Source organism: Drosophila kikkawai, chromosome 3L (genome assembly GCF_030179895.1).
Source record: "Drosophila kikkawai strain 14028-0561.14 chromosome 3L, DkikHiC1v2, whole genome shotgun sequence".
Lineage (NCBI taxonomy): Eukaryota > Metazoa > Arthropoda > Insecta > Diptera > Drosophilidae > Drosophila > Drosophila kikkawai.
Window position 1 is genome coordinate 8,596,987 of NC_091730.1, and position 18,462 is coordinate 8,615,448.

At 39.9% G+C, this 18,462-nt stretch overlaps 3 protein-coding genes and 1 long non-coding RNA gene across 7 annotated transcripts; 1 reads left to right on the forward strand and 3 right to left on the reverse strand.

Annotated features, from left to right (window-relative positions):
- Positions 1-80: 80 nt before the first annotated feature.
- On the reverse strand, positions 81-3,169 carry CkIIalpha-i3 (CKII-alpha subunit interactor-3). Of its 4 annotated transcripts, XM_041775319.2 has the most exons (10): positions 2,176-2,331; positions 1,981-2,115; positions 1,823-1,912; positions 1,269-1,334; positions 1,133-1,198; positions 874-1,077; positions 753-812; positions 621-692; positions 501-557; positions 87-443 (listed from the first exon to the last, which is right to left on the reverse strand). In XM_041775319.2, exons 2-10 carry the CDS (start codon positions 2,107-2,109, stop codon positions 225-227), a joined length of 963 nt encoding a protein of 320 aa, XP_041631253.1. In that variant the 5' UTR covers positions 2,110-2,115; positions 2,176-2,331; the 3' UTR covers positions 87-224. The 4 variants fall into 4 exon arrangements, with proteins under 4 accessions (XP_017030649.1, XP_017030657.1, XP_041631253.1 ...); XM_070285724.1 differs by lacking the exon at positions 1,823-1,912; XM_017175160.3 differs by lacking the exons at positions 1,823-1,912; positions 1,981-2,115; positions 2,176-2,331 and adding an exon at positions 2,529-3,169 and having other exon boundaries at positions 81-443.
- A 297-nt stretch (positions 3,170-3,466) lies between these two features.
- Positions 3,467-4,559, reverse strand: LOC108080413 (uncharacterized). Its single transcript, XM_017175149.3, has 2 exons — positions 4,397-4,559; positions 3,467-4,333 (listed from the first exon to the last, which is right to left on the reverse strand). Exons 1-2 carry the CDS (start codon positions 4,407-4,409, stop codon positions 3,573-3,575), a joined length of 774 nt encoding a protein of 257 aa, XP_017030638.1. The 5' UTR covers positions 4,410-4,559; the 3' UTR covers positions 3,467-3,572.
- Positions 4,560-7,705: 3,146 nt separating this feature from the next.
- LOC108080278 (uncharacterized) lies at positions 7,706-8,216 on the forward strand. The gene is made up of 2 exons (XR_011444883.1): positions 7,706-7,785; positions 7,840-8,216. It is a non-coding gene; the product is annotated as an uncharacterized lncRNA (long non-coding RNA).
- A 1,888-nt stretch (positions 8,217-10,104) lies between these two features.
- On the reverse strand, positions 10,105-11,082 carry LOC108080267 (uncharacterized). The gene has a single exon (XM_017174931.3). The coding sequence runs from the start codon at positions 10,974-10,976 to the stop codon at positions 10,173-10,175; it is 804 nt and encodes a 267-aa protein (XP_017030420.1). The 5' UTR covers positions 10,977-11,082; the 3' UTR covers positions 10,105-10,172.
- Positions 11,083-18,462: the final 7,380 nt, after the last annotated feature.

Below are 18,462 nucleotides of genomic sequence, written 5' to 3' on the forward strand. Positions count from 1 at the left end.
TGTATTTCTTAAAATAAATTTAATAATTGTATACCAACAGCAAATACTTACATTTATAATAAACAGTTCTAAAGATATTGTAGTAGTATCACTTCAAGCTTTTTATTATTATATTTATCTTCAGATGAAGACAAATAAAATGTGTCTCTATTATTTTACAAGTCTGTTTCATCTTTCTTGGGTTTCCTATTCCTCTTCCCACTAAAACTAACCTAAGATCACATCTAACACTCAAAATCTTCATTTTTGGCTGGATTTATGAGTGCTGCTTCAACTTCAGACAGAAGACCGATGGCCCGATAGTTATCATTTAACATGGCGTACTCCTGCAGAATTCTTACATGTGCCAATGCCGTAGTTTTATCATCAATGGATTTTAAACCATCCTGAATCAAGGTGACTTTATCAAAGTCTATTGATTCCGTCGTGGAAAGGGTTTCCGTCTGCAGAAAATACAGTAATGACTATAAAATTTCATTACATTCTTTTTATATACATACCTCTTCTTCTTTAATAATATCAGACATAATTTCATCGTTCATAGAATCATCCAGGGACTACAAAAAATTAGTATATATTTTTTATTAGGTTTTAAAAACTATTTTTCAATTTCACCTTACCTCAATCTCTACATGAACTGAAGGCATAGGTGAATCCATTTCTTCTAAACTTTCCTCCTCCTCTGTTACAGGCTGATAATAATGTAAATTAAAGTAAACAAAAAAATATATTTATAATATAGAAAAACCCACCTCAATCTCCACCTTAATCGTGGACTCAGAATCAGCATAATCGTGTTCCTTCAACGCTGCCTGCAAGAATTTGTATTATTCGGCATTGTGAAAAGTTTCTAGTAATTTCTAGTTGATTTACCATAGCTAATTCAGATGCCGTTGTATTATTTATTGGTACATTTCTAACAGGAGTTATCTCTACGCCATCTTGCAGAACCTTATGAGCCCACTTCAAGCATATATTACAGACCCTGGGAACATCTTTGTTATTTTTATTTGAGCGCTGAAGGAATGCACATCTTTTGCAGTCTTTGGTGGGCTTAATTCTTTTGTCAATATTTTCCTAAAAATTATAGTTTTTAATAGGTACTGAACATGTTATTTTTTATTATACTTACTTTTGATATCAAAGCCACGGTTTTGGAAAGGCATATGGTATTGGTATTTGGCTTTGGGGAAGAAATCTGAACAATAGAATTAAATATTAAAGAACAAGCTTTATGCAAATTAAATAATTATATCGGGTATTCTTACATTTTTATTTATATTTTCCACTACGTTAGGGGCTTCCTTTTCAGTCGTTGACTTTGCTGAAGAAATCTGAAAATAGAATTTAGAAAGCAGTTTAACAATTATAATTATAATTATTAGATGTAAAACTGTAACTCTAAAACTGTAAGTATACATTTAAACCTTCTTCTAGTAAAATGTTGTCTATTATGAGGTAGCGTTTCTGCAGGAAGAACCTTTGCATATCGGGTCCGTTTCAATGCTTTTCGTATATTCATTTGGCGTTGTGCAGCACGAGTACGCCGTCCAAGATTTGATTTTTTAACTGCAGGCATTATTCAAAGAAAAACCTCTCACAAAACTCACATAAACAACTCTTACAAAGCTTACTTTGATAATTGTTAAGTTGATAACATCTTTTGAGGCCCTAACGAATTTACAAGAAAGTTTTCCAATACTTTTTAGCAGGTCTCAACTTATGTAAGAATTACAAAAATTAAAAAAAAAAAAGGTAAATATATATATTAAAAAACCAATACTTTTTAACATAATTTAAAATGAACATAGATTTTTCTTACGTTCTTTTTGATTTTTTCCGTCACGACTTTAACAGGTTTCGTTTTTGTCTTAGGCTTAAGTGTAGAAATCTTAGAAGGGGAATACGGTTTCTAAATATAAAAAATATATATATATATTTTTATAAATTATATGATGCTAATGATCTTTGTGTGCTCACGCTTCGTCTCAATCGGTCATATTCTTTTCTCATATTTTTTCTTTCTTCGCTTAAGTTCTGAGAATACTTTTTTTGCTGGACTGCATGTCTTGTGCGGAGGCCGATATTCGGACGACGTTTTCTAGGCATTTTGGACTATAGACAGAGTGGTGAATTTAACCTTAAATCCAATCCAATTTACACAGATCAACTTACCACCTTAAAGACAAATGGCTGCTATTGAAATTGAATAAAAATTTGTACAAAAAATTGTTTTACAATTTAACCAGTGAAGACAATTTCGGTTTGTCACATGAAATTAACTGAGCAGAAATACTATGCATACTATGTTTCAGAGATAACGATGTATGCGAAATATGATTTTTCCGCTTTTCTGTTGAAATTTTTCTTGAATTTTCTTTGCTATACATATACCTCATGGAGCCCGAGACCTTTCAAACGAATGCAAAATCGGTTCGTCCGACTTTTTTATATAATAGATAACAAATTCAATCTTAATTTAACTTTTTTTATCTTATAGTAGAATCTATAATGCCTCTTCTCCTTACCATATCGCTTTCGTCAACCGACTGGTTATTGGTGGGCGGCTGTAGCACCTTGATTTTGGCGGCCTCCATCTGGACCATGCGAAGCCTCCACCGCTCGCGGAGATCTTTCGACTTTTTGAGGTCCTTTATCAAGGCATAGATTTCTTTCTGAAGGCAACGGACCTTATCAGGATCGGATTCCTGCTTCAGGTCGACTTTGAGACGAGCCAGATTATGGCTCCATTCCTGGCGGTTTTTGTCTATTTCATGCAAGTGTCTGACCACCTTCAGGATTTCGGCGTCCTGCAGAGCCTTCAACTCGAGGCTGTTCTTGGCCATGACTTTACGTGCCAGGATCTGATCCCTGATCGAAAGCATTATTTGCTCCTTGATGGACTTGCGCATTGCGGTGGATATCTCTATGCGGTGAGCACTCCGTAAGAGGTCAATCTTTGCGGTTGTACCTCTGATGTGACGAGACATTGCCATCAGGTTGTATTCCAGGCGCTTAAATAGGGACGTATTCGGTGGTCGGTGTCCAGGCGGAGCGGGGCCCAGGGTAAATATGCTTCCTTTTTTAGGGGTGTCCATTTTATTAAGAGATTTCAAAGTAATTTTAGAAGAAATCTTTTGTTTATGTATGGAGAGTGGCCGTACTTCGGGTAAGATATTGCCGGACTTTTAGACAAGTGTTGCCAATAAAGTTGCCAGACTCCTAAAATGGTGCTGCCAATTCACAGTTCATGGATGCAATGTGGCCAGAATGCTAAAATGGTATTGCCAATAGATAGCCAGACTTCTTCAATGGTGCTGCCAATTAAAAATGAAGGGGGCTGGCCAAATAAAACGTATCACCTTTAGAACCCCTTCCCTCTTGCAACTAATACTTCAAGTACAACAAATTCCAGTTTATAATTATAAATTATATTCTTAATTAAGCTTAAGCCAAAGAAAGTAAAGCTCTAATGTAGTGCTAAAATTCATTTTTTTGTTTTGTAAAGCTAAATATATATAAATAATTTATTATGCTAACTAGGCTCTAGTTAAAAGGTCATTTCATTACTTTCACGACTCCACCTCAAAGTCCTTGGCCTTGGGCGGATACTGAATGGCATGTTCCGCCTGCATGAGCAGCCCAATGGCCCGAAAATTGTCCTGGATCATGGCGAACTCCTGGAGGGCCCTCAAATGCTTCAACGCCTGCTCGGTGCTGCCAATGGATAACTCCTGCTCCTCCTTGGTCTCTACGATGCTAACCTCAGGCTCGGCGGCATTGTACACCTCGATCTGATCCGGTTGCGGTTCCGAACGCATAATGTTGTACCTTTTTATCTTTGGTCGCTGCTCGCCGCCGTCCTTGGAATTCCGCTTGCGGTTGGGAAGCACCTGGGCAGGTGAAAAGACTGCCTCTTGATTGCCGCCCAGGATTGAGATCTCCGACTCCGCTTCGTCGTTGTCGTCGACGAGGAACGAGGCCATTGGGTTTGAGTGGTCGTAATCATCGTAGCTCAGGACCACCTGGGTGCCAGGCGGAGCCTCGTCCTTAAGGATCTCAGCCATCTGGTCGTAGAACTGCCAGTTTGGCTGATAATCTGATAATCTGATGATTTTGTTGCGGATGGAGAAGTACGTCTTCTTGAGGTTCCTGAATTTCCGGTCCAGCTGCACGGCATCAATGTCGGTCATTCCCTCATTGGTCAGCAAGTCCACCATCTCGCCCCAGACATCTTTGACCTTGCGTCGCGGATCTTTAAACTGCTCCTGTCGTTCCATGTAAAGTTCCAGCAACATTTCGGTGTATGTAGCAGTCCACTTCTTATCTTTAACTGTATTTGGTTGCAAGCATAACTATTGGTTTATGTTTATCTTTTTGCTGCAGTCCTACTTACGCTTGATGTCCATCGTTTGAATCCACTTGCTCGGCAACCAACCCTCGGGAATTGTGAATAATTAATGATTTTACAGCAGGCTAGACTATGCTGTTTTCCTTTTGCTTCTATGAGGTCGTTTTGGGGGAAGGTATCATGATCCCAGCAGCTGTTATAGCAACTTATCGATACATTTACTATCGATAAGGTAGCACAAACTGGCGATGACACTTTGGCTACTGAACACTTTTTTTTCAAAAGTTTCGTTTTTTTTGTAGATTTTCTAAAAGATATCAAAACCATCAATAATAGATGGTTAATATAATTTATTTTTAAAAACAAACAGCATAGTTTAAATAATCTGATCACTTCTCTTTAAGGATCTGGTTTGAATTTGAATAATTTACCCAAATAGATTTTGTTCTATAGTTAGTAAGCTCTAATCTAGCCTTGGAGATCAATGGTTGTCTACAACCCTGATAAAAACTCCATCAAATTATAGTTACATATCAGGGCATCATTGTTAGTCGGTATACTCAAAAGAGCCACCCGTTCTTAATCTTATTTTTCCTATAGATTTCAGTATTCTCAAGAATTGAAAATATGTGTTATTTCTGCTAAAAAAAATTCAAATTTTATTTTAGTTTTAGTTTTTTGTTAATCCGTAAATACACTAAAATTGCAGGAAATTGTTAGCGTTAAATTTTGAAACAGGGCTGCAAAGTCGCCATTGTGGTATTTTTTTTGGTATGATAATGCAGATGTTCAAAAGACTTTACAATGGTTCTCGGTAAAACTAACCATTCTACTAAAATATTACTATTAAATTTTATGTGTAAACAGAGATCATTTCGATTTTAAATTTAATAATTGGGAATTAAAAGATTATTAGGAATTTAGGGATTAAAAATAACGAAATTGTTTCCTAATTTATGACCCACTCTGCTGCCCTCTGCTGGCAGAATCCCTAAAGTACTAATAGTACCCAATAGGTAGCACCAGATGGCGTTTAAAGTGATGTAAAATGTAAGTATTAAAGTATCTAAAATATTTAAAAATTTTAAAATATTTAAATTTAATTCCAACTTAAAAAATTTTAAATTGTGCGGAATTTTTTACATTTAATCCTAAAATTATAGGAGAATTTAAAGTTTTATTGTGAATACCCATAAAGTTAAAAGCTTATTCTTTATCCGAATTATTATATCATATCTGCAATAGGAGCGATCAATCAATTTATGTAAGAAAACCAGGTAAATGAAGGAAAATCAGCAGAAATCGATGAATCGATTCCCAATGATCCAATTACCAACTGCAAGGGTACACAAACTTCCTTTCTCGTTATTCCATAAAAGCAATCAAGCATATCCAAATGTCAGCGCTTCTGAATTTAATTTCCGCCTAAAATATAAACAAAATTAACATACGCACAATGCACTAGAATGTTTTTTGGCATATATATAGTAAGTTTCCCAGAAACACCTGGACGACATCCAAGGAAATGTGTGAAAGAGTTGGTCAGCTGAGAAGATCTCAAGAAGCGCACTTCCGTTCTGGCCTAGATAATAACCGTGAAGTAGCAGTTGCAACCCCAGAAATGCGCTTTTTCCAGGTGACTTTTCTCTTTTTTAGGGACTGCAGCGAAGCGCAACGTTGCTGAGGAGGTGTTGTTATGCGTGGGGGTTGTCTTTGGACTAGACCCTGACTTCCCTTTAACATAGGGCCCGAAACCAAAGCCAAATAATTGTTGCGCAACAAGGCGAAGCCAACAATTCAGTGATTTTCCCATGAGGAGTCGTCGCAGTTGGACCAAAACGCGATCAGCGGCGCATAAAATGTGGGAAAATCAACTCGGATATGATTGACAATGGGCTCGCATTGCTCTTTGTTGCCTCCTTCGGCGGCCTGGCCCGGTCTGCCCATGGCAATGGCTTCATTATGCCGACCAGCTCCCACAGTAATAACACTTTCGGGCTGCCTGGCCTCTTGAAAATTGCACTTCGTGCTGGCGGTTTTCAAATTCATTTCGCCTCAAATGTGTGGCTTTGCCTTTGGGCGACCCAAAAAAAAAAAAGACCCAAGACTTAAATCTTAAAACCCCCGCAGCCAGAGTTTGTAAGTTGCACTCTGGAAGCCAAGGTGAGATCGCTCCACTATCGACCCAGTGGGTTTATTCTATCACGGATTATATTTCACTTCAGCAGCGAGAAAAACACAGAGGAAAACTATTAATTATAGTTTTTATGGTTTGTGGGAAACCAAAATGTATTTGGTGGCAAGTTTTAAACTAAAAATTAAACGGAAGCTTTGAAATAATTATAATTAAAAAGGTTTTAAAAATACTTCTTTAAGCTGATTAATCTGGGACTTCAAGGATTAAAAATGATTGTTGAAATAACATTTTTATTAAATTTAGAATGTACATGTATATATTTTAAAAGTTTCCTCTTCTTTTTAGTTTAAAACTAAGTTTCTATACATTTTTTTTTTTTGAGTGAAACCCTTAGGAGAGTTCCATAATTTAGACTCCACAGTAAGGATACCCCACTGCTCCGGCTGCTGCAGAGACAAGATCGGTTCACTGGGAGTTCAATGTTCGCGGGTCACGACTTTGACTGAAGCCAGCAGACATAAATCGGAGCAGGCACAACTTGAAGCGGACTTTGACAGACGGCTCCTTGGACCTGCAGTCAGTATCTGTATCTGGAGCTGGGAGCTGCCTGGGATGCAAGGCATCTATGTATACCAGAGCCACGTAAGGCATTTCAATCAATTGACGGAAGTGCCGGTGCGGCAGTTAGTGATCATGATCATGATGTATGTTATTGGCGCAGAGCCCCGGTGCTGGCCGCGCAAGTAAGCTTGCCCATTTGCTATTTGTCAAATTTTCATTAGATGGCCATAAATTGAAATCACGCGGCATTTGTTTTGGCCAGCACACAAATAAATTTTCAGCTCCAGCCGCCGCACTGATTCTCACGATCTGAGAGGAGAAGAAGGAGCCCAAGGAGCAGGAGGGGAGGAATCTGTGGGGGCACTAAAACTTTCTAGCTGTTCACACCACCACCACCACCAGCTGCTCTTTGGATCCACCGATCTTGGTCTTTTGGTCTCGGCCAATCGCCACCTGCACTTGGGAGTTAGCCAAGATCCGCTGGAGGGAAATATATAGACATGCACTGAAAGAAAAGTCAAAGTGGGCTAGGAACTTGGTTAAGAACAAGCAGTAATACATTTTTTATAAAATTAGCAAACTCTTTTACATTTATTTATTTAAGTAATATTAATATAAATAAAATTCTTGAGGCTGTAACTTAATTATTATTAAGATCTTGTTCCAAAATCAAGGCAGCTTAGCATATTTCAGTCAAATTTCTATCTACTTCATAATATATTTCCAGTCCGAAGCGGTAAAATATATCAAAAATTTCTCTATAATTTAAACTATATCTAAAATACTTTAGAAATATTTAAAAAAAATGGAAGTACTTCCTGAAAATGTGGAACCTACTGTGGAACCGCAGGGCAGACCGTCTCAGGCTTTAACGGCGGATTTCCGAAAGGAGATTGGCAATGTCCTGTTCTTCGTTCTGTTTCTTTATTATGTGTTCAACATGATATTCTCGATGTGGCCTCTGCTAATCGGTTTTCTGGTGCTATTTTACCACAGAAGAGGATTTCGCTTCAATGCCCACGAACTGCTGGAGGCCTTAGTCAAGTTGGGGATCTTTATCGTCGTAACGGTTTTAAACATAATCGTCGAAGTCATGCGTTTTGTGTCGACTTTATAAAGTTAACTTGATAATTTTAAAATATTAAAGAGATCAAGATTTCACACGATTTTGTAAATTTAAAGAACCAGTCAAGGAACGTTTATAAATTAATCATTAAAATGTTATTTCAATTCCCTAAATAATGCTCATATTACATAGTTTTCATTATTACTTTTCCCAGTGCAGCAATTGGTGCTAGGAGCTGGATCTGAGATGCTGGATCTGGTCTCCACACGTTCGAGTGCTTGGATATGTTGCTGGCTAAAAGCGAATTCCAGTTGCAAACCCATTTTTGGCACGATCGCCGTTGCCGTCTCTGCTGCGCTGCAACCTTTTTTGGGAAGAAGCCGCCGCTGCCGTAGCATTGATTTGGAGTTGAATTCGGATTGGGAATCGCCAGTGGAACGCACACGTGGATGCGGCATGGACACGGGCAATGGGGTATGGGGTGTGGGTATCGGTGGGGGTTTTCTGTGTGTGCTTTTGCGCGGAGTGAGAGTCTGCAGGTGTGTGCCGACTGCTGCTGCTGCTGTATCTCTGGCTTTAGCTGGATCGTGATTGCTGGCAGTCCAACTTGGACTTGGACGCCGGGCATCCAGCTGTGAGAACGCACCCACTTGGCCAGCACTCTGGCACACACACCCGCACATACACACACACACACACCCACTATCAGCGGGTCTAGACGAGGCCAGCGGTGAGATCGTGTTCATGTGGTGTGTTTATGGTCAACACGGAGAAAATATTGGGGGGACAATTACGTTATGAAAATATTATACAATCTTAAATAAGGTTAAATATAAATAAGCAAATTTATTTTATATTTTTTGCAGGTAACAGGAAGATATTTGAATATTTTATCTTAAATTTTGTATAGCTTTTGGGGGCTTTATTTTACATTCTCCAAGTTTGCTTTATTTTTCCTAGTGTTTCCGGTAATAAAAATATGCTTTTCTTGCCCCAAGAATTTCCACAGATACTTATTCCCACTCCCAGCACACCTTCTAGTTTTCAATTAGCTCAGAAAACACTTAAAAATACCACTAACAAAGGCTTTTAAATCTTCTTTATTTAATTAGTTTACAACTTTTTGGCATAGTGTAATGCCTGCATATATACTCATACATGGCAATGGGTTGTATGAGCTTGATATTCGTTTCGCAGTTCAAGTATCTGTATCTCAGTCGAAGCGGGTACGGTGCTGATTGATTAATCATTGCTGGTAATTTGATTTTGTGCCTTTTGTGTGCGCAGTTCAACCGTTAGACGGCGGGCCAGGCCCATTACTATTACTATATAGCCACGGCTACAACTCAAGTTTATATATAGTACTCGCGGCTGCCTCCGCCGATCTGCTCGACAAGCCTCTTTCAGCGCTTTGATTGATTGTTTCATTGCATTTCGAGCACACTGGGCTTGAGCTTGGCATATTCACCTGGTTGCCAGTCATTTTCGTGCACTCTCAGACACACGACACACACTCGTTGCCCGTTGTTCCCTGGATCTTAATTCTATTTTTTATGTGCTTAGTTTAGTTTTATTTTTTCTTTTTTCCGCACGTCAGCTTAGCTGTCAAAATCCTTGAGCCGACTACAATGTCTAAATGGCTGCTGGCACACTTTTGATTCGGCTGATTAACAACTCGACGGCAGAGCTGGGCACACTCGAGCGCTGCCGTTTGACATTTGACAGTTTTGCGGAGAAAATCGGAGAAAGATCGATGACAGTTTTGGCTGATCTTCGGCTTTGACGGATGGCTTTGCTCGAAAGAGCATTTACTTAAGCCGATCAACAGCTCCGATTGCATTTGAATTTATAATGTATATTTTACAATATATTTAAAGCTGATTGATGGCCGGGAAAGAGGCTTTTTAAATCCTTAAAAGTAAATAAATTTTCCATTTAAATTTTAATTTAATTTCAAGAGGAAAAAAAGTTAAAGAATAGTTAAAGAAATATACTTTAAATTTATCTTTACTTTGGATCACATTAGACTAAATATAAAACCTACAAGTTCAGGATTATTATTTAATATGACTAGACTTCTTGCTCTTGCCCTCCGCTGGCGGTTCCTCCTCGGCATCTGTTGCTACCTTCTTATCTGTTGGCTCCCAAAACACCTTGGCAGGATAGACTATCAACCGGAAACTATCCTCATGGAAAATCACCTCGAAATGATGATATTGCGCCATTACCACGTGCGGCTGCTTGGCCTGGAAGTACTCCACAATGGGCAACAGTGACACGTCATGGCAGTTGATGTAGACCACGGACATGTCCAGGTGCAGGGCCGCTTCATAAGCGGCGGCCATCTTCCGGCCCCAAACAGAGGCGCAGGCGAAGGGCACCCGCTCGCCGACCAGAAGCTCAGGAAACTCGAAGGATTTGCGAAAGGTGTGCATGGTGACCACCGCACTGGGTTTGCCACTGCCAAAGAAATTCTGATAAAATTCGCAAACCATTATCGGCGAACCAGTTGTCATCTTGGAGCGGAAATTGATGTCATCTGGTGTCAGTAGACACACCGTCTCCGCTTGGAGACACTTCACCATGGCCACCGTTTTGAGGTATTGCGTATGGGTGGCCGCCTGGTGGTGCATCGGTTCCATGGAGGATCGCACCAGCTCACAGAAGGCATCCCGCATGGTTTCGTGCACAAAGACGCTGGCCACTTGGCGGGGGGCAAAGGGCTGCTTGAGGCTGCGCAGGAGGGGCTCAATGGCCGCCTCCAAATCGGCATTCTTGCAGATGACCAATAGGGTGGGATCCAGCCACTTGTGATCACTGCCATCGCCGGGGAATTCCGGCTGCCGCCAGGTGTAGGGCATGGCTTTGGGGGTCTTTTGGGATTTTTTACTGGAGGAAAAAATAAAACAAAATTGGGGATTTATATTGGGATTACGGAGAGTTACGATTCAGGGGGAACTATAAGTATGACATATAGATTGTAAATTCATCAAAAGCTTTCTTATAACAACTAAAATATTTATTAAATTGAAAACCTATATTTTCTTTAATAAATTTATGATGTATTTCAAGTAATTCCTGGCTTCCCAAGAAGCTTAATATTATAAAAATCCTTTAATATTCCCGCTGATCCTCCCCGCCAGCAATCAATAATAATAATATGCCCACATAATCTAGCTTTAAAAGAAACACACACACAGACCACTCGCAGACCCAGTTCAAGGGTTCATAGAGGCGTTGCCACGTCGATAAAGAGAGGGATCGGGATCCTTTTGTGGCGAGTCAAGCGGAGGACAAAGGGCGGCGGCGCTGAGTGACTGGAAGGCGTCGAGTCCTGCCTCTAAACACCTGGATTGAATGAGGGAATTGAATGAATGAATGCAAATATCTGCTATGGGAATCGCGGTGCGGTGAATCACAATTGTGTGACGTCATTACAATGTCGCAGTACGTCAGCGACTCCTAATCGAGATCCAAGGATCTTGCCATGGTCTGGGCCTTGATTGGGATGACAACCCCTAATTGAGGTTGCTAACTCTCGACTGACTTGGCGTACTCCGCCACCCCAAAGGACGCACAGCCGCCAGGACTCAACGGGAGGCGCAGAAATAAAAAATAGGAATCGCGGAAAAAATGCCAAATAAAATAGCAGGCACTGAAAAAAATTTATAGAACTAATAGAAACAAATAAATAAATAATATTATTATTAAAATTTGAATATTTTGAGTAATTATTAAAAAAAGTTTTTAAAATCCTGCAAGTCTGGCTCTTAACGAGCCCACTTTCAGCTATCAATCTTATTTAAATTTAATTTTAAATACAATTTAGCTTATATATTTAATATATTATGTAATAATGATAATATATAATTTTTCTCCCAGTGTTTTACCGCTTAAAACAGCGCGCAAAAGTGCAGCTGAGGCGCTGACGCAATCGTGGGAAAACTTCCAATGAGCAGCAGCAACCCTGCAGGGCGACAACCCTTGGCAAGGAGCCACACAGCTGGTCAAGATGAAGGCCTTTCTCTCGCTTAGCATCTGTGGCCTGGTCTGGTCTGGCTTGGTCCTTCCCTGCCACAGATCGATGCCGGGCTCCTTCTACCGCCTCGTCCAGCTGCCGTACAGTCGCGCGTCTCGCTCGCTGGTCGATGGATGATGATGGCCTAGGATGATTGGCTTGGCTTGGATGGACTCGGGCGGACTCACTGCCTGCCGCATATGTCAACGCAGATACTCATGTATCTGTAGCGGGAAATCAGTCCAATTAAAAATAATAAAGGTGCAACTGCAACGGCAGCTTGTTAGTGCATGGACGACCAAGATGGCAGATTGCATCCGAAAACAATAGAGGAGGGAATCCCAATAAACCCCATCGTGGCCTCTGGGCGCGTGGGAAAGCCAAAAAATAAGGAAAATATCGAAAAATAATAATAATAATATCCGCACCTGCCGCGCCCCTTTTAAAGGCGAAGAAAACCTGCGTTTTACCATATTTGGCTTTCAGCTGTGATATGTCTTTGCTTTATGGGTTCGTGATCAAATCAAAAGCGCGACCATAAAACCGCTAAATTGCGGAATTCTACCAACAATTTGAGTGCAACACGAACGTGCACTGGAAAAGAAATGTAGTAAGATTATTGAAATTTATTTAAAATAAAAAAAAAATAGACTTAGAAATATAAATTTGTATGAACAAGAAAGGAATTTGAGCAAGGATAATTTAGATTATAATCTTAAGCATATTTTTAAGCACATTTTCAAGTGATTTTTTTAGTAACAACTAAGGATGTTCATTAATTTTACTTAGAAAAAAACTGAGATCTTTATATTATAAATATTTTAAATATATATAATAAGTTATTTAATATAGCTTTCACAGGTTTCAAATTTTTCTAAGAAATCCAAAAAATACTTCAGAGTAAAATAAATCGTATTTCGATAGGTTGCATTGATATATAGATTAATTATTTGCCTTTCATGTAGGGTATTTTCCTCTCTCTGCATCCAAGTTAGCCCCGCTGACAATTCTATTTGGCACGAGCTCATTAAGCTCCATTTATATGCAACCTGAGCCATGACTGGTCCAAAAAAGCCGCATGCATGCAAAGCTGCAACAGCAGCCGGCCAGCCGCCTCTCGATCTCCCGATCGCCGCCACTCGATCCACTCGAGAGACCCCACTCCAAGTCCCCATCCCCATCCCCATACCCAGCTACTTCCACATCCATATCCAAATCCATACCCCCTCTCCATACACACTCCATGGAACCGTTGACAAGTTGTTGTCCGTTGTCGCTGGCGAATGATTTACTGGCTCTCTAGAGAGCTTCAGGTCGCATGCCAAATGCAAAAAAAAAAAAGAAATAGAAATAGAAAATAAAACAAATAAAAAGCAAGTCTTGGTACAAAACTCTATTACAAGTCAGGTGGAGTGTTGGCTTTGGCCAACATGTTGGCAACATTCTTGCCTTGTCGGTCATAGGGCGACACAAATAAACAAATGGAAAACAATGTTGAAATATTTTAATTGCCTGCTGACATTCGAGCCAACATTGAAGGTTTTTTGTTATAAACAAGAAAGGAAGCTAACTTCGGCACGCCGAAGTTTGTATACCCTTGCAGATATTATTTCATTACATTTCAACTATACTTATAATGTTTACAGTTTGACAGTTACAGTTTTACATTCACACCTTTACATTTTCTCTACATCTACCGATCGCTCCTATGGCCGCTATATGATATAGTTGTCCGATTTTCATGAAATTTATACCAAAATTCTACAATAATAAAATAAGCTTATATCTCAGAGTAGATGAAAATACGTTGAAAAACAACGAAGTTATAATTTGTTTCCTATTAATTTCCCGATCGTTTCTATGGCAGCTATAAGATATAGTCGTCCGATTTTCATAAAATTTTTACCAAAATTCAGAAATAATATAGAATGGCCATATCTAAAAAATGGTGCAAAAATGTTAAAAAACAGCAAAGTTATAATTTTTTTTCGAAAAATTTATCGAACATTTGTATGGCAGCTATATGATATAGTCGTCCGATCCGGCCCGTTCCGACATATATAGCAGTGAGAGTATATAGAAGACTATATGCAAAGTTTCATTCAGATAGCTTTAAAACTGAGGGACTAGTTTGCGTAGAAACAGACAGACGGACAGACGGACAGATGGACAGACGGACAGACGGACATGGCTATATCGACTCGGCTGTTGATGCTGATCAAGAATATATATACTTTATAGGGTCGGAAACGTCTCCTTCACTGCGTTGCAAACTTCTGACTGAAATTATAATACCCTGCAAGGGTATAAAAAGTTTAACAAAATATGTATGCAATATATATTTTAAATATTATATAGATTATGAAATTATTTTAAATTTAATTGTGGACAAGAAGAGTTTATGCAAGTGATGTAAATATAAGTTTATTTTTAGTTATTAAAGCTAGAAGCTTTTAAAGATCTCTTTCTTTATTATTATTTTATTATTTATTAATATCTTTTTAAAAAATTATTTTCCCTGCTTTTCCCTCTCCTTTTAAACCCCCCAAGCTTCCCAAATTTTCTCCGCAACCTCTTTAACATTCTTCAAGACTTGTAGCTCCTGCACCTCTTTTATTAAATCGACACCTTGTCACACATGAAGAGTTATCTTCTCCAGGGGGTCATCAGGTCATCTGACAGTCAATCAGCAGCTTCGTCTGGCTTTTTGAGCTCTACAAACTGGTTTTTTCTCACTTTGGCAAGAATGAAAAGATGTTAAATCTTTTTGTCAGCTGCTGCGACTGCTGCCGTTGTCGCAATTAGTTGCCGCCTGTGTTCGCGGGAACTCTAAAGTCCACAGCTTCAAATTTCACTGGAGCTGCGATTTTGAGTAATCATCGCGGGGCGGAAATCCAGCAAAAGTAGCAACTCTTGACCCACAAACTTGACAAATCCATCAGCGGCATTACGCCCCAAAAAAAGAAGAAAAAAAACCTCTGGGGGCCTCTCCCTCGATCGTAAATCAAATGCTCGTAACTTTTTCCGTAAATCAGCGGCGGCGGTGGGGAGAAGGCGTCGCTGGGAAGATTCCACTGAAAAATCATAAGTCACTGCATGTCTGGGTAGTCATCTTCATCTCCGCCAGCTTCACTCCACCATCAGCTCCATAGGTGATGGTCGTGGCGGAATATGCAAAGTGTCAGTCATAAGTGACTTTTTTGATTTTGTCTGCCAGCAGCAATAACTGCGTTGCAGCAACAGCCACCGCAGCAAATTAATTATAGCCAAGCCATAATTTTATACACTTGCAGGGTATTATAATTTTAGTCAGAAGTTGGCAACGCAGGGAAGGTGTTATTTGCGACCTTATAAATTAGATAAATCATACAACAAGCTCATTTTTCCAGGCATGTCCGTTAAAAATGTTAAATTTTCCATCTTTCCAAAAAAGCCTACAGCTTTTTAAAATATGTGAAAGATTCTTAAGGGAATTAAGTTAAAATAATTAATATATTCTTATAATAAAGCCAACACTCTTAAAAATTGTACAAACCATTTCAAACCTCACTTCATAGTTCCTAGAAAATTCCTAAAATAATATTAAATAATTTTCCCCCAAAGGGTATTTACACCTTCGGTCCCTGAGCTTAACCTTTCTTTCTTTATTTATTTATTATTATTATTTTTTTTTTTTTGGTAAGCTGGCAGCTTTGTTGCATGTTGCATGTCCGCGAAGCACCTTTCACCTTAAACTGTTTGCTTTATGACCTCTTTCAGATGGATATTGTTGACGGCTGTGGCTGTGCCGGCCTGTCAGGTGCTTTTTTCCTTTTTTTTTCTTCCCCTCATTTCGGTTTGCTTGATGGCTGTCTGTCCGGTTTGACATGCCCGAGGGCCAGGCCAAACCAAAGTTAAAGCCGATCCTTCTAGGCACCTTTCACTCCCGAGAGCGAGGTATAGAACCGGGACACCGGGTTCGCACCTGAGTACGTGCAGCTTATTGGTTTTTTTGTTGTTGTTGTCGGACCTCGTAAGTCTCTAATTAATCGACTTTGCCTTGGGGCCTTGATTAAGCCCAGCTCTTCGTCTTCCCGGGCAGTGTTTGAACTTTTAACCCGCGGCCATAAATATCGGCAAAAGATGTGAGATATGGCGGTGTCGTCGTCGTGGTTACGCAGTCTCTGCGAGGAGCAGCAACTCCAAGGCAGCAGCAGCATTCAGTGATGAGTAAGGTACTTGGTAATTATAAGCAAAGAAAGGTACAGGATCAATGCTTAGAAGGTACCTGGAAAAGGTACATAGTACATTTTTTAAAAAACAAAAGAATCCTTGGAGTTTTACCTTTTTTTTTGTACTTAAAAATTAAAAATTACCCACATCTCTAACCAAATTTTAAAGACTCTACAAAAGATGTACCTACCTCTGGCATTAATTTTTGTTGAAGTCTTTAAAAATACCCAAAAAACTGGCGGCTTCACCACTGCTGTGGCATAAAAAAGAGTCATCATTAGAGCTAAGCACCAACGGAGGCCGATGTCGATGTCGTTTAGCATGTCGGCTTTATGTCAATTAGATGTTTGTCTTCGATTAAGTCCAAGCCACTGGGCGAGTGCATAATTTGGCGCTTGTGACAGCAATTTGCCTGCCTCCAGCACCTCCCCCTAAATGGGTGTGTGTGTGTGTGTGTCATCCCCACCCGCCCCCTTTTAACAAGTGACATTTCAGGCACTTGTGACTACTGTAAGTCCTGCCTTGAGTTCAATTTCGACCCATTGACCTATCGAATCGGTTTGATTGATGTTTTGGGTTATTGCAGCTAAGGAAATTATAGAAAAAATCGATAAGAGACACTGAGAAAAAATTGTAACGTAGAAAATAACGTCTTTATAATGTTTTATTATTATTATGCATTTTGAGGAGTGAGATTTAAGAGTTACCCGTCACCTCATCATCTTAAATAAAATCTTAAAAAATCCAATAATAATGCCTCACTTTCTCTAATATTTCCTTGCTATTCCCAGATATCCCAACACTGCTATAACTTCCTGAAATTCCCCGGTGTACCCGTGGTTTTGTTGTGTTAAACACTTTGATTACCCCTAATCATCGCAGGTGCTCGTGGTCTTTGGCTGGGTCCTCGGTTCATCGGTTCATTGCGTGAGTCCATCGAAATGGAAAAGTGGGAATTCGAATTGCTATTGATTTTCCCTCGATTGCGGGTTAATTCAATAGTTGTGCCATGTTCAAATTGATTGATGGCCGTAATTTGGTAGCGGAAGCCAGGGAATCTAACGAGGGCACTTATAGCAATATTTCTTAAGCGAACTTTTAGATATTACATTTTCTAAAAAAATATAAAATATATATAGTTTCAAGTCTCTCTAGATTTCTGTCACACCTTAATATGTGTTTCACTTATTTTTGAGTTGACAAATCTGGTTGGGTTTCCGGCTTATGTAGATCACCTGCAATTAAGGTGTATAGCCTTTGGCCAGCGACTTAATTCGTTATTAATTGTATGGCTCAGGCTGACGACTGACTACCCCAGACTGATTGCCGCAATTTGTTGTCTTGGCCAACAAAGCCCCACGAAATTTGGCTCAGACTTATCGGGAATAAGCGATATGTTTGGTAGTAGAGGCACTCCTTGGATTCGGCTCGAAAAACCTCCCGCTGGCTTGGAGCGCCAGCACGCTCCCAACTTCCAGATAGCAACTACCAAGCAACCGAGCCAACCAACCAACCCCAACTTGGCTCATTAATAAGCGCCGTCTTTAGGCTAACGTTGGCAGGCACTTGAACCACTTGTAAAATGCAACATTTGTTTGAGCGATAAAATCGAGTCCAATAAATTCACAATGAACATACCAAAAGGTGCATAAAATGCAGCAGACGATCGCGAGATCTGGATACGAGTGCCTGGCTGCCCGCCTGCCTAGCAGTATTTGTATCTCTTACCTGTATCTGTATCTGCGAGTATGCGATGCATTCTATGCACGATGTCGATGCAAAAGCCAATCCGCCGACAAAGCCAACTGCCGGGGAATGTCGGTTAGGAGGAGGTCGGTACTGGGTACTGGGTACCTGGTCCCGGGTCCCCAATATCCCGTGTCCCGTGTCCCGTGTTTGGTAGCCACTGGCCACTAGCCAGGCTAATAAACGAGCGACCACCGCCAGCTATAGAGACTGCGTTGAGCGCGACAAAATAAAAAATAGAGTTGTACGACGACCACCTGCAGACCAGGTCGCTCCACCAGAAGACCCCCAGCCGGAGATTCAGAGTTTGGAGCCGGGATCGGGATTACACTGCTGAAAAGATTCTATCAAGAGGTAAGAGAACACATAAA